This window comes from Vanessa tameamea, chromosome 13, assembly GCF_037043105.1.
Source record: "Vanessa tameamea isolate UH-Manoa-2023 chromosome 13, ilVanTame1 primary haplotype, whole genome shotgun sequence".
NCBI classification, from domain to species: domain Eukaryota; kingdom Metazoa; phylum Arthropoda; class Insecta; order Lepidoptera; family Nymphalidae; genus Vanessa; species Vanessa tameamea.
In genome coordinates this window covers 9677944-9701029 of record NC_087321.1, presented here as the reverse complement: position 1 = coordinate 9701029, position 23086 = coordinate 9677944, and the positions used below count along the sequence as shown (strand labels likewise).

The following is a 23086-nucleotide window of genomic DNA, read 5'->3' as shown; positions in this document are numbered from 1 at the left end:
GAGTCGTAACCATATGGGTTCTAATAAAAGCAATTAGCGTTATGTTCAGCTACATGTGTTAAATTATTATTTATTCAGATAAACAAGGTAAATCTTTCGATAATAAACGTTTCATAGAGGACCTTATATGATCTGCAGTTTTATGTACAATAAAAGCATATTACAATAACACTAGTGTGAATATTCATAGCGAATTTCTTGAGATATCGAGTTGCAAACAGATTTGCGCGAGTGTTCTATTTGAGAGTTTTCTAATTGTTTCGAATAATAATATTTGTAACAAAACGGTATATTAAATGTTCTCAGTCGATATTAATAATAAAAAGATAATAACTTGTTTGGGGACAGTTACTAAATCAAGTTGTTTTTTTTCTAAATGACACAAAATATGTTATGTAACGGCATGATATTTTTTATATTATAGCAACATTATGTACACTGCCTTAATTTTTACTTTTTTGTATCTTAACTCTATAAACCATCCGACTTTTACATGGTTATTCTACGTCTTTATCGCTGCGTTCCGCTTCACTCACTTCCTCTGATATCATACAGCCAGACGGCCAGTTTGAAAATCGAACACGCGAGTGACAGACGTGTAATGTGTTTTTAAAAAAAGAGTTATTTTTTTTTCTTTTCGTGACTAAGTGATAAATGTTCAAAAATGTCTGCCCTGTTAAAAAATGTTACGAATTGCATATGGCATGCATTCGACTCGCTTCAGATCAATCAAGCGGTACATAAATCAAAATTAAAGGTTTGTTACTACATATACTTTCTATTTTATTTTCAAGGGTATAATGTTAATGTCCTAGCCTTGTGAAAATAAAATATTTATTAATACTGACACAATAATAATTGTAAACATGAATATCGGCAAAATTATATAAAAAAAAAAAACAAAAAATTCGGCACAATAAAAAAAATTTAAGCATATAAAAACATCTGTATTTTTCTCTCTTATAAAAAATAAATAAAGGTGCTGCAATGACCTTAAAAGCTATTACATGATGTCATGTCTGTGTGATAAGTCATAAAAATCCTTAAACTTGGATTGCGTTGTTTTTGTACGTTAAATAAACAAAATCGCTACTGTTATCGTGATAGCAATATTGCTTTAATTATATCAATCTATTTTACGTTTTTATCACCGTTTTACAGCCTAGCTTATATAAATAAAATAATCAAAGATGAATAAACCATGAATCAATACCGGTCTATAACCGCTCCATTATTTAATTGAAGTCTGGAACAAAATGTAAATAATGTTTTAAATTAAATTAATATTTAAAAAAAAATACCTTTAAACATTACCCTCTCATGGGACTCTCTCATCAAATGAAATATTTATAACAGCGTTGCAGAACTAGTCAATCTATCGATAGTTGACCTCGAAACCTATTCAGGATATCTATGTCTCGATATGCATCACTAATTTAATACAATTTATTTTATAGAAATTAGTATAAAGATACAGGTGCACATTTCGAAGTACATAATCTCTGTACCAATTTGCTACACTAGGCTAACAAAATATTGTGATATCTTTGTCTATCTAGTATTACATCTAAAATCTATCAAATCAGTTTCTCCTGACCGATTTCGACCACGCCGATCGCATCGCAGACTAACCTACTGCGCAGACGATATAAAAGTATTCAAGTATATGTTCAAAAACAGGTGAACTGTCTATTCCCACGCTCTTACAATCCGAGACGGCAAAATGCGGTACGAAATGAGAGCATTCAGGGACGACATGCTGTTGCATTGGAGTATGAACTGTGACACACGGTCAACTTCTAAACTACGGTCAGGCAAATTAATATTTTACTTAAAAGTAACTTCAACTAAAAAGTTAACAGTCAGCTTAGTGCAGACGTCTATACTAATATTATAAATGCGAAAGTAACTCTGTTGTGTCTGTCCATTTGTTGCTCTTTCACAGCCACACCACTGAACCGAATTTTATGAAATTTGGTACGAATCAAACTTAAACTCCACGAAACAACATAGGCTACTTTCTAATGTTTAGCACCATCACGACCAACCCTGAAACACGAGCGAAGCTCCGGGAGACAACTTAGTGTACAATACATTCAGAATAAGACAGTAGACTCTTATGAATACGTAAATAACTATTATACTATTTATAGTTATTAAAAAAAAAAAAAAACAAATGACTGCACAGGAAAATCATCTATTTGTGCGTAAAAATAATTAAAACGATTAGAAGTGTATTGTACACTTCGAGGCATTGTTTTAAAACTGACTCACGGTTGTAGTTCACCTTTATTATTCTATAATAATATCTCGCTTCTAATATTTTGGATCGTTTTATAATACGGGGCTTGTTTAATTAGCTAATCAGAAGAGAGGAGTGTACATGATAATATTAAATAAAATAAAGACAATGTTTATAATATAAGATTTTAAATTAATATGGTTATTTTTATTACTAAATTTTTATTACTTGTTCACAAGAACAAGACATTCGTAATGTCGAAATATCGAGCTCCACCAAATAAAAATAAAAAACATGGTAAATATCCCGTTTTAAATACTGTTAGTACCTAATGTTTATAATGTTGAGAAATGGCTCTCGGCGCAGTGTTTAGAAAAGTAAATCTTAGCCGAAGATTACGAATCGGGTTCAAATCCGAACAGGCACGAATTTTCATATGCCTAATTTATTATTTCGTTATTTGTGGTGAAGAAAAATATCGCAAGTATATTTATTTAATATGCTTAAATTCAGACACACCCGTATCCCGAATTGAAGGAGCGTGGTACAATAAGGTCTTCCCCCTTTTTTTGACGGGTGGAATATCTTCCTATAGTTTAATTTTTCTCTTATGCGTTTAAAATATAACTTTTATTCATATTATTTATTTCCACCATTTACATACAGACGGATAAAATAAATATTATAAGTATTTACTATAAATGATAAATCTTTGAAAATATCGTTATTTTTCATTATATGTTTTTTTAATTCAGTTTTTTAAAGAAACCATACTCGATAATGTTCTCAATGACCATGAATCAAGATCAATTGATATCGATTTGGTCATATAAAGAAACGTGCCAAAATTTTAAATGACAGATATGGTCTTCCATATTCTAAACGAGCTCAAAACGCGGAACATAGAAATCGATCGTGAAGTAAAAAAAAACCGTATGTCTTGACTACATTAATTATAACAATGGCGTATATCAGTTTTTAAAAATAAGATCTCGTCGAGCATCGATCCAGTTCTAAAATTGTTCGAAAATAGTTTTGCTGGTAGCTAACCAGTAATATGACAAAATCCAATTTTTACAAATCCTTCGACAATAATAATCATATCCCAATATAGTGTTAATATACAATTAATGGATGGATGAATGGAGCAGAGATGGCCCAGTGGTGAGCAGAGATGGCCCAGTGGTTAGAACGCGTGTATCTTAACCGATGATTTCGGGTTCAAACCCAGGCAGGCACCACTGAATTTTCATATGCTTAATTTGTGTTTATAATTCATCTCGTGCTCGGCGGTGAAGGAAAACATCGTGAGGAAACCTGCATGTGTCTGATTTCAACGAAATTCTGCCAAATGTGTATTCCACCAACCCGCATTGGAGCAGCGTGGTGGAATATGCTCCATACCTTCTCCTCAAAGGGAGAGGAGGCCTTAGCCCAGCAGTGGGAAATTTACAGGCTGTTTATGTATGTTATGTATACAATTAATATCAGATTTATTATTATGTTTAATCGAACTTACAGTAGGTACTTGTTTAATGACTCCCGACGAGACGAAGAGAGGAGGGGGTACCGCTGGTTTTTAGTAGACATTCCGGTAGGACAAGTCCCACATACCGCCCCAAAAAAAACTTTAATAAGTTCTACAAAGATCTAATAATATTCACTGTTGTCGCCACTTGTTATTTTTGCTTTTAATAAAACTCATTAAATGAAAGACTATTTTCTCTGAACACAAAAGTATATCATGGATTCCCGACAGAGGACCATAAATATCTATTTTGTAAATTAATTTAGTAAGCTAGCGTGACAGACAGCGTTTATAGCAAATATGGGCTCGCCCTCCGCCGAGCCGCTGTCGACACCATTAGGTGCTCCAATTTCTACTAAACTGCCATATAAAGGCTCGTCAGCAAATATGCTTTCACGAGTATTGGCAATATCATACATGGCTCTGTACCCGTATTTATTATAAATAACTATACATTGTTTACAAATTATAAGTATATTGATTTAATTTCTAGGACTTGGTGGTAGTTATATAAGCAAGTCCGTCTGGGTAGGTACCAATCAATCGTTGGATATTCTTCCGCCAATCAACAATTCTTAGTAATAATAAACATCACACATATTACTCTGATCCCAATGTAAGTAGCTAAAGCACTTGTGTTATGGAAAATCAGAAGTAACGACGGTACCACATACACCCAGACCCAAGACAACATAGAAAACTAATGAACTTTTTCTGCATCGACTCGGTCGGGAATCGAACCCGGGACCTCGGAGTGGTGTACCCATGAAAACCGGTGTACACACAACTCGACCACGGAGGTCGTCAAATTCGTATATTTGTGTTCCAGTTCGAAGAGTCAAATGAGCCGGTTAAATGAGCTAGTGGCAAATTGTAACTATAGGCACAAGGTCCATAACATCTTAGTACCCAAGATTGTTGGCGCAAGATTCCCAACATTCCTTACATCAAGCAATGGTTAATGTTTCTCACGGTGCCAATGTCTACGGACGACCAGGTGGGTTTGCTCTTCCACCTACCATTTTATAAAAAATAAACAAAAATACGACTAATATATTAACAACGACTACTATTTGACTCACGTTATAAAGTATAAGCTAATATTGTTTCATATACATCGCTTTTGAATATATTTAAATAACATAATCTCTGATTCAAGTCCTGAAGTAAAATTTTTTTTTCCGTACCAATTACAAGCCTATCCGATAATTTTGGCTCGTTTCTCAATATAATATACAATTTTAACAATACTGCTTTTTCAACTTACGATTTTATTATGTATATTATATTTAGTATATAATATGTCGTTTCTGTTAGTAGTTTTATTCGGTAACGATATTATGCCAGTATTAATATGATTTATTTTAGTATAACAACATTGAAGCTACACCATTCCAGTTCTCAGTTCATTTCAGATGTTTGGGTTGTGTAAATAATTATCTTATACGGATATCGAAATATTGCAATTCCATTGCAATAATCCATATATTTTTAAAGGTAAGGTAACAAACAAATCCTATTATAGTATCGATTTAATTTATATCGAAATTTATTTTGACAGAAATCATTGATTCTTATTGCATGGGGTGTTTCCGCCTTCCCGTAACCTTCTCGCTGGCGCCAGACAGACGGACGACGCGGCCGGAAGATATAATGCACTTTATATGATATTTACACTCTTATTTACAAAGCTTTATAATTAAATCGTTACTTGCGTTATATAAAAATAAAATAGTCTGCGCGAAAAACGCTAATTTGAAATATAATCAATGATGAATGGTGCTCCTAAATATACAGTAAATTAAAATGAATCATGAATCAATTGTATTACGTAACCATAAGTCGATTTAAAACATTTCAAGAGTGAGATTCGACATGAGTTCTTAATAGCATTGCTGATCACTTAACCTTAAAAATGATTTTATTATATTAATACATTGATACCTATCCAAATGTGTGCAGTTTTTTACCAATAAGTAATAAGCATGTTTTTAAAACATCTTCCAGTGATTACTAATATTTCTATTGTGAACTGTTTGTGGGAAATTTGTTTTATTTAGTTTTTGTGAATACATCGTTCAGTTATTTCTGAAGAACAATATTTTAATACTAAATTATGTGTTTATATTGAAAGAATATTTGAAGCACTTACCTCTTAATAATTGGATATATTTCCATGTGTTTTTAAATTAATTTATAAACAAATAATAACAGTAATTAGAATTCAAAATTATAAGTACATAATTATTACATAAATTGCCTATGTAGATGTATATGTCTTTGTTTATCACCAGATTTCGCGAATTAACGTGTGTTATTTTCTAATTTTCAATAACGATTAGGGTTGAATGTCAATCCTGAGCAATTAACCTGAATACAAGGAATAAATAAATATTAGGAATAAATACACTTATAGCCTATTCCAATGGAAGTAGGAAAAAAGATAAACAAACCTTAGATTTACGTATTTCATGCGATTATATTAAGAAGTAGTACACAATATAGTTGAGTGGGTTGTTTATATTTTTAAATAAATATATATTGCTTATAATCAATATATGTTTATTTATGATACAACACTATTATACTTTACTACTTATTTCCACTTTATTTTACATCCAAAATTCAACAATTTCGCCGCCGTTCAAAACGCCATTTTTCGCAAATCTATAGTAAATATCATAGATTAATCAAGCTCTCAACCAATGATATCGCGTCAATTTGCTGTCAAATGATGTTTATTTGGTTTTTTCCTGTTATGGTTGGAATAGAGTATATAGCAATAAGTAGTTTGTTTTTTTTTTTTAAATTAAAATGTACGATTTTCACACCACTGACTGTCATTGACCTATTTAAACTTCCAATAACTAAAATGAGAAAGTAATAAGATTATTTAATCTTATCATCGTGTTAATTACCTTTAAAAATTACTCAAGTCGTAAATTATGCGTTGCTTGTAAGTATGTCAACGTACACGACGTCTACAAAACGCACATTAAAGATTTTTATCGTTCAATCATACACGGCGTTTCTTATTAACGTTATCTAGCGGGTGTTTTGTTAAACACAGATTTTTCTCTTTCTGTTGTAGATCTATACACGATCGTTGTATCTTGTTGATGCCGACGGTAGCGAGCAAAAACTTTGTTGTTTAATTATATTAACAAAGGTGCTAAGGATCGGAGCATATGTGTTCGGAGTAGCAGCACTCGGAATTTACATAATATGACAGATTTTCATTGGACACATGCGGTGGAACATTGTGAGGAAGGCTGTGCTCGCAATGTTTCACATCCAAAAAAAAATTAAAAATTAAACATAAAAATTCAGTGATGTTTGCCTGGGATTAGACCTGCAATTTTTGGTTATTTAATTTACTTTACGAATTCTAACTGGGCCATTCCAGTTGTTTCAGTATATATTAAAATGATTTTTAATATCATATACTCGGAGCGTTTTACGTTTTGTGTGTATATTCTGACAGTTCTGCCTGACCTTATAGTATTAATCCTTTACATTATACTTACGTACATAAACATTGAATGTGCGGTTTGAGTAATTTTACCTCAGCCCAAACGAAGGTTACGCTGAAGTTACAAGACATGACGTCACCTGACCTTGACCCTATAACCTTTGCAAGAATAATCTATCTGATGAGCTTTGACAATTTTGTCTTACAGCTAACTCCATAATTACTTAATAATATGAGTTGAGTTACGTTTTATCCCAATCGAATCGAATCGATATCGTTGCCGTTAACAGTTAAGTTTTCCTATTCTATTAACACAACGATCCAGTTGCGGTTATTTCGAAGTATCATCGGAATCGAATCGAGATCGTATTGTAACCATTACAAATAAGTATTCCGAGCAATATGTATCCCATATCATATCAAGACATGCCTCGTGATTTTCTTCGAAGGTTATATAATATAATTGAGTTGAGATTTGGCACGTCTACAAAACGACTGTTCATTCAGAATTTATTTTAAAGATTAGGCACGTTTTATACTGTATTTAGATAAGTATTACTAACAGTCAAAATTAAAAATAGGTAATAGAATGGTGTCATGAATACTAGCATTTCCCCGTTGAATCGCAATTCTGACTTCGTGGACAATAAATGTACCACCCACTACTAATAAGGCATATTTTGTATACCCCAGTTATCATGTTAATAATAAAATATATATATCTATCTATATTTTATTATAAACGTCATTAACTTTAACAAAATGTAAATAATTTCATTATTTCCAAAATAAAATGAACTACACTACAAACTTTACTCGACATGGTTATAATTTGAATAAATAATGAGTTCGTTTCTTATTGCATCCTCAAATTAAATTATCTCCGCGTCCGGTTCGACACAACCCGAATTTCTCGCTAATTGACCTAATTGTGTTCATTATACAATCGCTGCTTTAAAAACCGAAGCTTTCAAAATAAGTACGCTTGCTTTATACACACAATTGTACGTTGCCATTGTGTTCACGAGAACATCCAAATATTTTAAGATTTTTTTTATTCAGTCGCTTGTAATTAGAACACTATGAATCTTTGAGGTCGAAACTTCCTTCGGGATATTTTTATGAAGTGGGTAAACTTACAGTTGCTTCACAGTATATTTTCAATTTTTCAATAATATGATGTATATTCACAATAATATATGCCTATTAAAAAAATAAAGCTTATGCCAAAATTGATGAATAAGGCATATTACTCAATACATACAAGATTATATTAAAGATAAAAATGCGTGGACTATTGATTGTGAAAAACTCCAAAAATTCTTTCTATAGTTTTGGAGATCACATTATGAGTGGTATTTCGTTTACTTATATATAGAAATGATCAATTGACCCATTGGTTTAGTTTATAAAGCTGTAGCTCCGGATGTCCTGATTTTTAAACCAAGTGAGGCGGTAAAGAACTTTTTTTGATTTGTGTTTTTGCAGTCCAGTAATTCTCAGTATCATCACTGAGTCCGAAAGTTGAAAGTTTTTATGTTCCCTTGTTGGCTTGAAATCGTTGGCCCAGCGTTGGCCTTAACGCTGATTTGGTGTCTCATTGGATTACAAGAGCGAGGGAATAGAGTGCCATTGTGTTTCCCATTGCTCACATATTTGTGCACTACATTTGTCATGCACAGTTGTCCACTCTATTTAGAGATCTCTTGGCCGAAACCGATCAATTATGACCAACTCGCAAATATTTACCATTTAACATTGAACCCAGTGAATTAAAGATATATTCATCCTAAGAGACTGCATATTCTTTTGAGGAGCTAATAAGCTTAATAAATGGACAGCTTAAGCTTTTATTTATTAGCTAATATTTCGTAAATCAACATAATGATTTTGTAAAATGTGAACGTCGTAAAATTACACGGCCTAATTCGCATGTAGCACTCACGCGCCTTTAATGGCGGGACAACATTTCTTTAGACATTGAAATTTAGGGTTGTCATCAAACATAAACATAATTTTAAAAAAATCTACATAATTCGTCACTCCTCTATGAAAAAAAAAAAAAAATGCATTATACCCTCGAAGGGTAGCTCATTCAATAAAAATAAATAACAGTTTACAATTAATGTGAGACAGACAGTAACACAATAAAAACAGCCGCAATTATACCCTTCTGTTTTAAAGTCGGCTATAATGTTTATCATATTTGACCTGATATCTACTCAACAGTATGAAGCAAACACGTCTCGCGAACGACTTGCATTATTTATAAGCATATTTTCCGCGTTTACTTAAGCCTTTACATGTAAACTGTTTTCCTCTATTAAATATTTACATTCCGAAGTCGTTGAGTAATTTCTTATGCAGTATAACTACTCATTAGTTAGAAACATTTTAACAGATTAGATATGTAGCTATTCGTTTTGACAAAAGAAACTTAATTATTACTAGTCTAATCGCCGGCGAAACTTCGCGTCTATCAACATATTTTTAGGAATTTCGAAACCTATGACAGTTTTGTTTTGATGTTTTGTTCATTGGAAAGTGACGTCATCTGTTCGCAAGTTTTACATTTGTTTTTTTTTTTATAGAGCCATAGCGCCGCTCTCTACCCAGCCAGTAACTTTTTTCCGATCTCTAAAATTAATTATTTGTTAAATCTTAATAATTAAGTACATTGCAATCGATAATCCTCTTTAATTTTCTGCACATCTACGGCTGGAGTTTTTCAAAATAAGATCATGACCGATCTTCTACGTGCAACTTTCGTCCCATAATCACTGGGATAAAAATCGGCTTACGCTAGTAATATATAGGATATGCAGGATACAGCAGACATCACACAAGTAAAACCTTTTTTAAGCTTTAGAAATATTTTACTCTAATGTTGTATGGAGAGCATTGCAATTCGACGAAATTCTACTGTTACCGCTTTCACCATAACGAAAAAAATGACAATTATAAAATTTGAAATCATAATAATGTTTAAATAATATTATGAGAAACAGCCCTGGTGACCTTTAGAAATGTCAAAGTAGCTGACTGTCAAAATTTGACATTTAAGTAACAATTAAATTGTTTACGTTGACGTAATATTCGTCCATAAAATACACATTATCATTACTTACACTAACATTATTCGTTATATTATTATTAATTAGAAAACACAGGTATAAATATAATGTTATGGAAGTTGTTAAAAAATAATATTCAATCGATTTATATTGCAATAATCGTATGATTATAACAACATAGAAATGTTAGGTCTTTGGTCACCAGATACAAAAAAAAAATAATTCTAAAGCGCACTCATACTTCTGACGTTCCAAGATTTGACGCTTGTTTTTCAAAAATAATTTATAATTCTGTTTAGTATAAATTATCTGTTGATTTTTTTTCATTGTTTACCTAACTTTAAACTTTTTGGTTTAGTAATAACATATAACAACAATTTTAATATATAAAAAGTCATTAAATATAATAGGGTCGAATGACAGTTCTAACTAATTTTCAATTCAAATACCTGTCACATTTTTTCTTTTATAAATCTCTGTATGCGTGTGACGTGCATCCTTGAGCATAATACTTTACGTATTTATTATCTATGAATACTATGATAACAAAACAAATATAAAGTATTCATATAATTGTATAATAATATACCGTTATTTATGATTCTCCATTATTAGTCGTATTATATATAATTTAAATTACGTAATGTATTTAAATACATCTCAATTCTCAACTATGACAAGCTTTAACGTGTATAAGAAACGTAAACAAGAACCACCGTCAATTATCGTCATAATAATTAATTTGTCAGGACGTTTTTTTTTTATTAGTACGAAGTTTTAAAAATCTTGTTCCAAATTCGAAATCGTCACGTACGGAAAAAACGTTATACGTCCCCAGACAACTATAACCTCAACTTTCCTTTCTATTATACGATTACTATATACGGAATTATATAAAATTATTTGTTTTTGATTGAATCATTTATTGTGACTGTTATTTAATACATAATGTATAGCAACATTCCTACCGGGTATCCCACGACTCCTCTTTTTTATTTTTTTATTTTAGATACCTTTGGTTAAGTGGTTGCCTTGGCCAATAGACATTGACACAACTTATGTGGATCTCTTCTTTCACGGTCGATGTACCTCTAACCACAGGAGCTTCGATGTTATGCCGCTTAAGATTGCACACCGGCTCACTCACTGGAAACCAGATTACAATAAAACAAAAAAGATTGAAAGATTCGACATATGCTCAACCTTGACCGAAAGGGGCCATTAAATTTCCGTCACTAACGACGGTTTGATCGCGAGAATACTATTCCCTATATATACCTATAGGCGATCTAGTGCTGTTTTCATAGATCGAGTAGATGAAAACGAAATCTAGAGATTTGACGATTGTAGGACGGCGTCGCATTAAAATTAAATATATATTTTATCTGTTGTTATATTACGATACTAGCGACCCGGCCAGGCTTCGCACGAGTGCAATACTGATACTAAATATACTACAGATTGTCTTTATATACAAAGTTCATAGCTTTTTGTCATTAAACAATACAAACCACTGCATTTTAAATCTGTAATATCTTCGAAAATATTCATTTAAATTAAGTACGACAATAATATGATATGTTCCTAACAGTTTTGACCTAAGTAAATATATCAAATATTATTAATTTAATATATATATATACAGACGTGCATATAAAAATAATCATTTATTAATTCCCTGTGTATTATTACATAGACACACTCGTCCTTCGAGCTGGAACGCACTACGCAGTAGAAGTAATAATGGTTTGGTGTTAAAATAATGATATGTTGTTGGTACCTACACTAGCAGACATGTATATCTATATATCTACAAGGAATATAGCCCCACCTAGAGAATTAAAACCATTCATTTATTTATATTCAACACGAAGTATTTGTCATTTAGAATTTCTGTTGCGTGGCGTATTATGCAAAAAGGCAATACAACCGGAACTGTAATAAGAAGCTAACGACATATACACTAGTTAAGGAGATAAAATACATAATCCTTCTTTTCACCGTTGTCAGGCAAATTTCCCGCTGAATTTCATTCACAATTTTTTTAAGGTTCAGTTTAACATAAGACTGTTTATACGTATATATATAAATATCTTTAACATGTTAACAATGCGTTTATTCAATTTACATACGATTCGATTAAAGAATGTCAACATGACTTTTTCTAGTCTTTCTAAGAACTTAGGAATATAATATGATAATATATTTCTCTGCACTCTACTTGTACGTACATTCAAATCCTCTTGTTGCACAAATATTTCTAAACATTATTAAGTAGGTATATTTTGTATCTAAGCTAGAAATGAGCCGAGCGTGGATTGTATAGAGTACGACATTCGGCCGAAATTCGGTTCAAATGCCGAATTAGTATGATATCCATTAATTTCAATAAAAATAGTACAATATATTTTTTTTTGCACCAAATGTTCGGCATTTGTTCAGAATTTCGGCCGTATGACGAAGTTCGGTTCTATGCTGAAATTCGACTAAAGCGAATATAAAATGAATTTCGAATCACTAATCTAAAGACAGAAAAAGTCATCTTGTTATCACTTTTGAAATTTTTATTTGTATATAAAATAGTTAAGGCTTTAATGTTTATAATTGTTATGTAATTTCATTAAATGCAAAAATATTATTCAAAATATACGCCGTCTAATTACATGTCAAATAGGTACCTACTCTGTGCCCGTAGGAAACACACGTACTTAGCAAAATCTGAAATTACAAAAACAAAACGTGAGATAATTTCCTTGTTTTATTTCATTCAATTAATTAAACTGACGTAATAATTCACTCACACTAGTTAAATTATACATCAGATTATACAAATAAAAAGCTCACAGAGAGCTGCAGTCACAATTCATCACAGTATTACAAGCACTGACATAAAACATTGTTTAATTCGTCAGTAAATATGTCACGACGAGGGGAATGCCTCGTTTAGTGTAAACGATATAAAAGCAACAGGAGATCAAGCGCGAGATACGTTGCGAACTTGCGACGTAATGGAAAATATAGAAAAATGGACGAGCAAATGAGCCACGAGATAGTGTCACCTAAAATGGTCACCATTCCTATAAATAGGCACTGTAATGTATAAATCTTGTAATAGTAACACTAGCTGATCGTAAATGCTCCTTTTGCTTATAATTACACTGGCTAACTTACCTTTCATACCAGAACAGAAGTATTAAGTATTCTACTGATGGGCATAAGGATAATACGTGCAGATAGTAGGGCTTCTTGAGGTCTCAACTAAAGCCCCACTAATGCTTAATATAATGTGCTTCTTTATAATCAGACCATGTATTTTTTCTAATAATCGTAGCATATTTCCTAATCGATTAGAACTCACAACTATCCCAGAGAAATGATTTTGTTTTATATACTTATAAATTAATAAAGAAAATATAATAAAAAACTCTACAAAATGTCCGATGAAATCTGATAAACGTTATCCACCACCCCGTATTGGAGGGTGAAAAATGCTGCAAATCTCCTCAAATAGAGAGAATTCCTTAGCCCAACAATGGGACAATTTAGGCTGTTGGTTTAATTTTTAATTTATTTCCCGATGGCGTGACGTATAAATACTACAAATTATGATAAACATTTCAAATTAGTCTTTACAATTTACAATACATTAAATTACTAAATATTTATCGTAGGTACATATCAAGTTACAGCGTGTATATGTAACTGTATTTATAACACAAGTTTGCGGGCTTTTAGCATTCACACGATGTGTCATCCATGTTTAATGTAAGACCTTTGTTCAAAACTCCATTCAGAGATTGTAACTGGCAATTTTATTATATATATATATATATTAACCGTTAGTAAAATAAAACTTAATTTACAATATTAGTTTAATTAAAAATCATTAAAACAATAGCGCTTCTTACAGAGCGATAAAAACAAACATATTATTTTTCCTACGCAAAAATATTACTTGATGATATTAGTATTAAAAAATATTTCAATAAGATTGTAGTTGAGTTTCGAGTTCGTATGTGCAGCGATAATATATTATATATATATATAGACAACATCTTCGATTATGTATATGAGAACACTACGAAGGAACTAACACAAGCCAACCTAATTATTTAATTGTTTGTGAAAGCTCGTGAAATTACATTCTATTTTACTAATGTACATGTATTTAGAGGCCAGTCTATCTAGACACATAAATGATCCAAGAGACACATAATAATACCTATGTCACAAATTATCATTAACATTATGAGAATGACCAAATACGATCACATCGACCAGTCTCAATGGAGCACAGGAATGATTTTAGCTGAACCCAGGCCTTAAGGATTTGTTGATTCTAATTGAATACAGTATGTTGGCTTCTTTGAATATCATAAATAATATCATAAATTTGTTTACGTCCATAAAAATAATAACATTTAAAGGATACTAATATAAAAATAGCGTATAAGTCGGTTTTCATAATTTTACAAGTGACATAGGGACGAAGTGAGTTCTTACAGAATAGCACCGCTGCGAATGTTATAACATAATTTTAAATGTGTATTGTTCTGTCAAGATCGCCAGTGAAAACGTAACCGGATGGTGAGTCATATTGTATAGCATATCTCATTATGGTTGATTTCTATAGAATTTATACAATTTATAAACAGTTGAAAGTCATAATAAATTTCAAAGTGTCTGAGGACTTAGAAAAACTGTCCCTGTTTTTTTTATATTATTTATGCATTTATTTATTAAGACAAATCAAGGAAAACAAAAAAAAAATTGATTTTTAGGGTTGTGCACCATAGAGTAATTGTTATGGGATAGAATTCTAATCCTTTTAAAAATTAAAATGAAAAGTCAAAGACCTATAATTTTATGGAATTATAAAAGAAGGATATTTTAACTACACGAATTCGCTTCTCCACTTTATTACTTCTCGTTAACATACAAATCAAAAGTCATTAATATCTATTTTTATGTTGATTTAATACATAACAACATTTTATTTTTCAAAAATTGAAGAAAGTATTGCACGCGTAGGTATATAACGTCGTCCCAAACTCAGCTATAAATCTCTAAATTTTTAATATTACTTGACCATTTATTGATTATTTGAATGTCACAGATAGTTTATATAAAATTTGAATATCAATATAACCGAAATTCTCCAAATTTAAATAAAACCAAACAGAATTTAACTCTCACCAAAAAAATATTTTACAAAATCTCATCATAATAAATGATGAAGTCTGAGGTAACAAACAAAAAAAAATACAACTAAATTGATATCCTCATTCATTTTTTGAATTCAGCTTAAAATACTTCGTGCTTATGTTTTGAAACAAAATACTGTTATCAAAAATAACTTGTCCTTATTTATAGCATCTTGTGTCAATAAATTATACGAACTGACTAACTTGGTACTGAGTAACGCGATACAAGTGAAAGATGTACGAACTCGGTAAGTAAGTAATGTTATTGTTAAGGTTTGTGGTCCAGCAAAGACATTTGATATGATTTTAGTTTTTTCCCTGTCTAATCGATTTAGTGGTTAGCTTATAATGCACCACATTCCGAGACACTATGCCGGTATTCCCAGTTGAGACAATAATTAGTTGTGAAGATAGGTAACCTGAATTATCTCCATTCGAATGGAATTTCCGTCTCATCGGATTGTATCAGAGTGACGGATAGACAGTGCACCGCACAGTGTATTTGCACACACATTTGTGCATTATCTCTTTTAATAATCAGGACAAAAAATATATGCATTGAATTAGGTTCCCTTTTTTGTTATATTTATATTTAATCTGCGAATATAAAAATAAATAAAGTTACCCACGTAATTTCATTAAAAGTTAAATCTGTAGGTACTGAAACACTGCGACTCTTGAACCTTGATATTTGTGCCTTATAATATTAGAGTATTTATAGACATAACTTTACTAATGACACGAAAACAATCTTCTATATAAGGCAGAATAACAGTGCTGTTAATATTACGTATTACAATATAATTACTTAGTTGAGCTTTGTATAAGGCCGTCGGGTAGGTCCACCCTCTCGTCTTACCGCCAGTGTAAATACGGCCACAAAGGACATAACATTGGTGCCTTGGCGATGTAAGAAATAGTTAAAATTTCTCAGGGTACCAATGTATATACGCAGGATTATTCTATAGACATATATATAATTTAACGATTCTACTGAGTGGACTGCATGAGGCTCTTAAATTTTCCCTAAAATAAACTGTAAAACAAACAAGCCCACGCGTGCGTATACAAGAGTCCTCGATGCATGGCCGCGATTACGTGCTCTTGACGGACATCTCCATCATTTATCTTGTAAATATAACTACGTAACTTAAAAATAAACAATTTTGAGTAAATATCATAAACATATCTTAATTTGCAAGCACAACAGCGATTTAGGGACATGACGAGCATTAAATTTGAACGTTCTGCTAAATGGGAAGAGTTTAAAGTTTCTGATTTATTTCTTTTCCTACCTAAGTAAACTTTTGAGTATAAATAAACAAGTATAATGCTTTGTATCATATCGACTAATATTGTGTTTCGGGCATTCTGTTTGTAGTTTCGTCGTCGCAGGAGCAGGTCGTGCTACCTTTACATTTGAATCGGTGGAGATATATTATATTATATTGCTCATAACCACCGTGACCTGTCATTGTTTGAGCTAAATGAGGCGTTATTTTTAATTTTCTAACAATTTTGTACGCCTTTTCTATATTTGGTAAGAAAAGTTTCGTCACCCCTTCTGTTTCTGAATTCGGTCCTCGATTAAACAGTACTTACTCTCGCAACCTACGAAAAAAAAGTTCGTCCACGATATCTAACAGTTCTCCAGGGCTCCAGAAAGGCCTTAGCCTTCGCGGCTTCCAACCCAGGTCGAATATAAAAGGGCGTCTAATGCATGTCCAGTCCGGAGCGCCTAGATGGTTAAAGCCGGCCCTGTACACGACCAAAACCACTAAGTCTAAAAGCTTAAATTTTAAACAAAAAATTGTTTTATAACTAAAGCGTAAGCTAATAAAGAATTCTTGAAAATTTAAGTAGGAAAACTTAAGAAGTAATATTATAATACATATATGTATTTGTATAAAGTTTTTACAAAAGTATTGACTTAGACTTTGAATCACTATTTAATCAAAATATCTTTCTGAAAACAGTGGTTGGCAGTCTCATCCATAAACTGACGCGACTTGCTTACGACTCATTAGCTTAAATGGCTTGTAGTGTCATTGTAGCAGCTCCCGTATCCGTCTGTATGCTTAATGAAACTGCTGACTCATATCTAGCTCAAGGAAAGATTGACTAATGAGACAAAAATTTTAATGTACATTCAATTTCTCATGACATTTTGACTGAATAACAATAACTAACTAAACAATTTAGGTGTTTTTTATATTCATTACATTATTTTTTAATTATTTTCTTCTTGGCAGGTACTAACAGCAAACATCGGCACATTACTAGATCTGTACGGCGTGGAAAAGGGTCTGGACCATTACAGGTCTTCGCAGGAGTTGACTTTTGACGAGTTCCGATATTACCTTCAGCATGAAGTGTTCAGCTCGCTCCCTAAGACCTTGAACCTACCAGTTGCGAGAGAGTATGAAAAGAAAATAAGCGAAGTAAGTGAACTTTTAAGATCTTTTTTTTTTTAATAATGTTGCTTTTACCTATTCTACGAGACGACATCATATCATTTACAAAATTTCATTAAGCACAGTCTCAATTTGTAAACATTTTTTTTTATATTTCATTATTTTTAGGTGTGCTGGTTTGTTTGCAAAAAGAATCTACTGGCGCGAGATAAACCCATCTTCTGTGACGACTCTGTGTTTAAATTATTCAGAATATTCTGTCTGCTAGCCGACTTGGTACAGGATGCGGATGATGCCAGTCATTACGTTGTAAGTTAACTTTTTTGGGATCTATATTGTAACCAAAAATTTACTAGCAGATAATAAATAATTTTATACGACGACGGCTAAGACGTCATAGAGACTAGATGCGTCGAAAAAATTATAGATTATTGACATGAGGCACAGCCGACATAACAATTAATTATCTGCGTAAACAAAGGAATATCGTCAAATGTTACTCAATTAGAAAGTACAACCCATTTCTTACTTCATATATTTAATATATAAAACTAAATACCTATATTTTTTATTTTTCTAGAATTATAATGCTTTAATGTTTTGTAAGACGTGTTTCAATTGCAAAATTATTCTATATTTAAACAGACCAACATCATTGTAATATAGAATTTAATTTAGTTTCAAACAATATAATTCTTGACGTAGATATAGCACACACACATTTTTGTAACTTATTGTTTTCCTTGTACGAGTCTACATGTGTAAGCCGTATGCGAACGTTCAAGACTGCTTCATTTAAAAGTTCAATGACCTATTTAACTTTCTGTCAACTCTTTTACCATATTCTAATTACGTACGATACGCGTCAATCGTCCGTCCAACTAAAAAATGTAGATTGACAGACAATTGAAAAATTGACGTCAACATTTGTACGAATATTATTTAGCAAAAATATTTTATTTGGTTTGAATCTTGGTACCACCCTCTTTAGCTTTTCTGTACTGTAGTATTTATAAAACGTAATGAAACTGTTAACTAGTTAATAAAAGTAGTAATTGTCCGTGAGATTATCTTAATGTTTTTTAATTAGATACTATGTGTACTGACAGAGATACACTCTACTACAGACTCTTATGTCGGAGCGGCCTCTGATTGCTATTAGAGCCAAAATTGAAAACTTGAAACTTTTTAATAATCATAAAGTGTGTTGTACACATAATTATTTTAATGTAAAATAGTAATAAAGGTAAACTATATTGTTTTCTCTTCTGCTCAAATACCTCTTCCTGTCAAGACGAAGATTTGAACCTTATTTCATACTACAATGCTGGCTGGTTACACTTGAGGCAGAATTTCATTAAGTATATACCAATTTTCTCGTGATGTTAATCTTAACAACTCACTCAATCTAGGTGAATTTTAAATACAATTAAGAATATGAACACTTTATATTCCGGATTTCGATTAAGATTCACGTGTTCTAAATGGACCATCTCGGCTATAGTTTAGCTCAGTGAAAACATCTTTATTTATTATTTAGTAAAATAATTACAAAAATAAAAAGGGCTTTATCGAATTAATTCTAAACTAGCGTTAATATCCAGGTAGTACTACAGCCTTCGGAAGCAGGTATCATCACGGAGCAGCTAGTCCACTGTCTGGGTTTGCGATGGGACGCAGCGGACTGGGAAGCGCTAGGGTCATCAATAGGGCACTTCAAATGGACATCATTCTTGGCCGTATTGGAGGCAAAATACTGTTGCGATCAGCAACTACATTCAGAAGCGTTAGTGGAAGCTGTGGCTGAAATATATGATGTATTCATCGAAGATATTATTAAAAAGGTTTGATTATTAAATATATGTTATTAATAACATAAATTAGGTCACGTTTTTCGCAAGACAAATTGCGCTTCTAAAACAAATGAAAATATTGTCGTAAATCATCGCGAGGTAATAATAAAAGGGCCAACCCAATTAAGTATATTTTGATCATATTGAAAATTGTAAGCAATTACAAAATAAGACAAAAAACTAGCTTTGTTTTTCGCTGGCTCATCACATCAGGGTATTCTCTTTTCAGAATCCGTGGTAGTTTTTACTTTGACTGACAGTTAATAGCTGTAATGCTTCTGTTTAAAATTACATAATACTCCTATATTGAATTCGAATACTTCTTTCTATAAATGATGCAATTACACTTACGACGAATTAGAATTTAACCGTCCTCGTCGAATTCTTATACATGTTCATACTGCAAATTTTTACATTTTAGGGTTATCTTTTCAAACGAGGCTATCTCCTACCCACAATGAGAGAGTATTGGTGTGTCCTCCAGCCATGCGCTCTTACCTACTACAAGAGTTCCTCACAAAAAGACCAATGCGGGAGGATCACTATAGACGAATACTGTTCAGTAGAAGCAGCGGTTGGTGAAGGAAAAATACAACGGTTTCAGCTCATCACGCCCGAGAGAACGTTTGAATTTGGGACTCAGGACCATAAGTAAGTTCATTTTGTTCTATATGTAAGTTTATTCAGAATCTAAAAGGGACATACAATTGTGACTAATCTTCTCACACTCCGTACCATCTTCCATAAAGAAGACTAAAGTTTAGTACACGTTAATCCTAAAACCGTTCGTGCAAAAATGTTGTTACTCTGTAGTCATTTCTAGAAAATATTTAATGATAGCTTAATTTCCAAATTAAGCTCGTTTAATTTTTCAGGAGTCGTCTCCAATGGCTCTCAGCTCTACGACAAGCGGCAGCAGTATCAGGCGGAGCAGACGGCTACCAGCGCCGCGCACGCGCAGGTAGACGCGGCGCGGGAGCGAGGAGGGAGCAAGAAGTTAGAGAAGCGCGCGCGAGACTACAATTAGAAGTGCGCGCCAGGTTGGCAGCTGAGGCACAAGCCCAGGTAAGATTATACACATTTATATGTACATCTTTAGCGAGATAAACTGATGCCATTAAACAGCAATTTAATCTAATTACGTTACAATTTCTGTTATTTCTACTGTAAAACGCATAAAAGAACCTCGTTCCAAAAATAATAAATATCATATTTATTCAAGGAATTAGCAGAATTAGCGCAACAGGATAACAAAAAACTAGAAGAATTAAAAAATGCCCAAGCAGAACTAGAGAGGCTTCTACAAGAAGAAACGCAAGCTAAGAGAGACGAAGAAATTGTTAGAGCATTACAAGCCAGGTAATCAATAAAAATAATCATCAAAATAAGATTATGATAACTTTAAGTCTTATTTCGTGAAAATTGTGTTAAGAGACGGTAAATATTACATGGAAATATAATTAATCATTCTGAAAAAAAAAACACGAATTAAGTTATCAATGTCCAAATAAAAAAAACTTGCAATTTTCAGGGTATTGGCAGAAGAATGGGAAAGGCGGGAAGAATTAGAGCGATTACAAGAAGAACAAAACAAAATGCTAGAAGAAGAAAGACTGAAACGAAAACAATTCGAAATGCTCCAAGCGGAAAAAGAAGCGCAATACAGAGGTTAGTTTGGTATTTTTAATAAGGTAGTAAGTAGCATCTAGATAATTGGAATTGGAATAAGCACATACTACAACCAAAACCGTCGGCAGATGTTGTTGCCAAGTAATTACTAAAACCTTTTCCGAAACGCGTCATATATTTTGGTAAAAAAATATAAAAACATTTAATATATATAAATATGAATTAATTCTAGTAAGACTTGTCCGTTTTTTCTTACGTATCTAGTTAATTTAGGAAAAAATAAACAATGTTTTACTCATTTCGTATCATAAGAATATTAAACAACTCGAAATTAATTTAATTCTCATTATAATACCAATTAAACAATAATATATACAAGAACATAAAAAAGCATATTAAAATGCCATTGTAGATCTAATTCGCTCTATTTCTTATTGTACATGTATAACAGAAGCAGAACGTCGACTCAAGGAGCTGGAGAAAGAGAAACAGAATCTGGACGCGGAACTTAAAGCAGCTCAATCCAAGATCTCCCAGACCGAGCACAATGCACATGCACTGCACGTTCAACTCCGAGTAAATAGATATATACAATCATACTAAATAATATATAAGAAATTATATTATCGGCCTTAACGTACATAATTAGAAGTAACACAAATAGTTATATAACAGAATTATTCATAGTTACATGTGGTGTCATTGTAAGATCGAAGTACAAACATTTCCTCGGTCCCTTTAACATTGATCCCATAATATCAATGTATGGGATTTGATTCGATGTTTTTTAGTATTAAAACGATATACTAGAGCCGATATGGCCCAGTGGTTGCAGGTTCAAACCCTGCAAGCACCACTGAATTTTCATGTAATTAATTCGTGTTTATAATTCATCTCGTGCTTGGCGGTGAAGGAAAACATCGTTAGGAAACTTGTATGTGTCTAATTTCTATGAAATTCTGTCACAAGTGTTGTGGTGGAATAACCTCCAAAATATTCTCGTCAAAGGGGGATGAGAACTTAGCCCAGCAGTGGGACATTAACAGGCTGTTACTTTTAACTTTATTTAATGAAGCCTTAAATACATCGTTAAAATAAAAAGAAAAGTCAGCCTATCTTTTAATAAAATTATACTCAAATATCATATAGATATTTTCAAAAAAATTGCATCTTTAGTTTATCCTAAATTAATTGATATTAAAATGTTGCAATATTTTTTTGGGTCGATACACAACAAATGACTTAGTACCACAGAAATATCACGTGACTGTATATAGGGTACGGATTATAAGCTAATAATGATTACAGCTATTCAAATAGAACGTAAAATATTTCTTTTTATTTCCAGGATCTTAACCCAGTTCTTCGAAACGGCGAACGAGCAAGACGTGCGATATCATTTGTGCCGACAACAAAGAGCTCATCCGATACCCTCATCGACCTCAGGGCTTTGAGGCACTTGAAAACTCTACACGATGAAGAAAAGCTATAAGAACAATCTGTGGTATTTTAATAAATTGGGAAAAGTATCATCAAGACGTGGATTTGTCAGTAGTCTACGAAATATGGCAGCTTTTAAAAAATGTATAAACAATTTGATAAAACATAGTATTTTACCAATTTTTATATTATGTATTTGATATAAATAATTAGGCGCTTATTGCTTAATT

The 23086-nt window shown here is 32.1% G+C and overlaps 1 protein-coding gene across 1 annotated transcript; it reads left to right on the top strand.

Annotated features, from left to right (window-relative positions):
- Positions 1 to 520: 520 nt before the first annotated feature.
- LOC113403456 (differentially expressed in FDCP 6-like) lies at positions 521 to 22946 on the top strand. The gene is made up of 10 exons (XM_026644005.2): positions 521 to 757; positions 17773 to 17961; positions 18103 to 18243; positions 19539 to 19778; positions 20209 to 20438; positions 20663 to 20852; positions 21010 to 21146; positions 21319 to 21455; positions 21868 to 21992; positions 22765 to 22946. Exons 1-10 carry the CDS (start codon positions 665 to 667, stop codon positions 22906 to 22908), a joined length of 1626 nt encoding a protein of 541 aa, XP_026499790.1. The 5' UTR covers positions 521 to 664; the 3' UTR covers positions 22909 to 22946.
- The last annotated feature ends 140 nt before the right edge of the window (positions 22947 to 23086 follow it).

What these genes read in the sequence shown, in the direction of transcription:
- LOC113403456 (XM_026644005.2), top strand. Translation starts at nt 665, where the DNA reads ATGTCTGCCCTGTTAAAAAATGTTACGAATTGCATATGGCATGCATTC. An exon ending in TACATAAATCAAAATTAAAG is followed by an intron (nt 758 to 17,772) that starts GTTTGTTACTAC and finishes TCTTCTTGGCAG; the next exon opens with GTACTAACAGCAAACATCGG. An exon ending in TCGAAGATATTATTAAAAAG is followed by an intron (nt 19,779 to 20,208) that starts GTTTGATTATTA and finishes TTTACATTTTAG; the next exon opens with GGTTATCTTTTCAAACGAGG.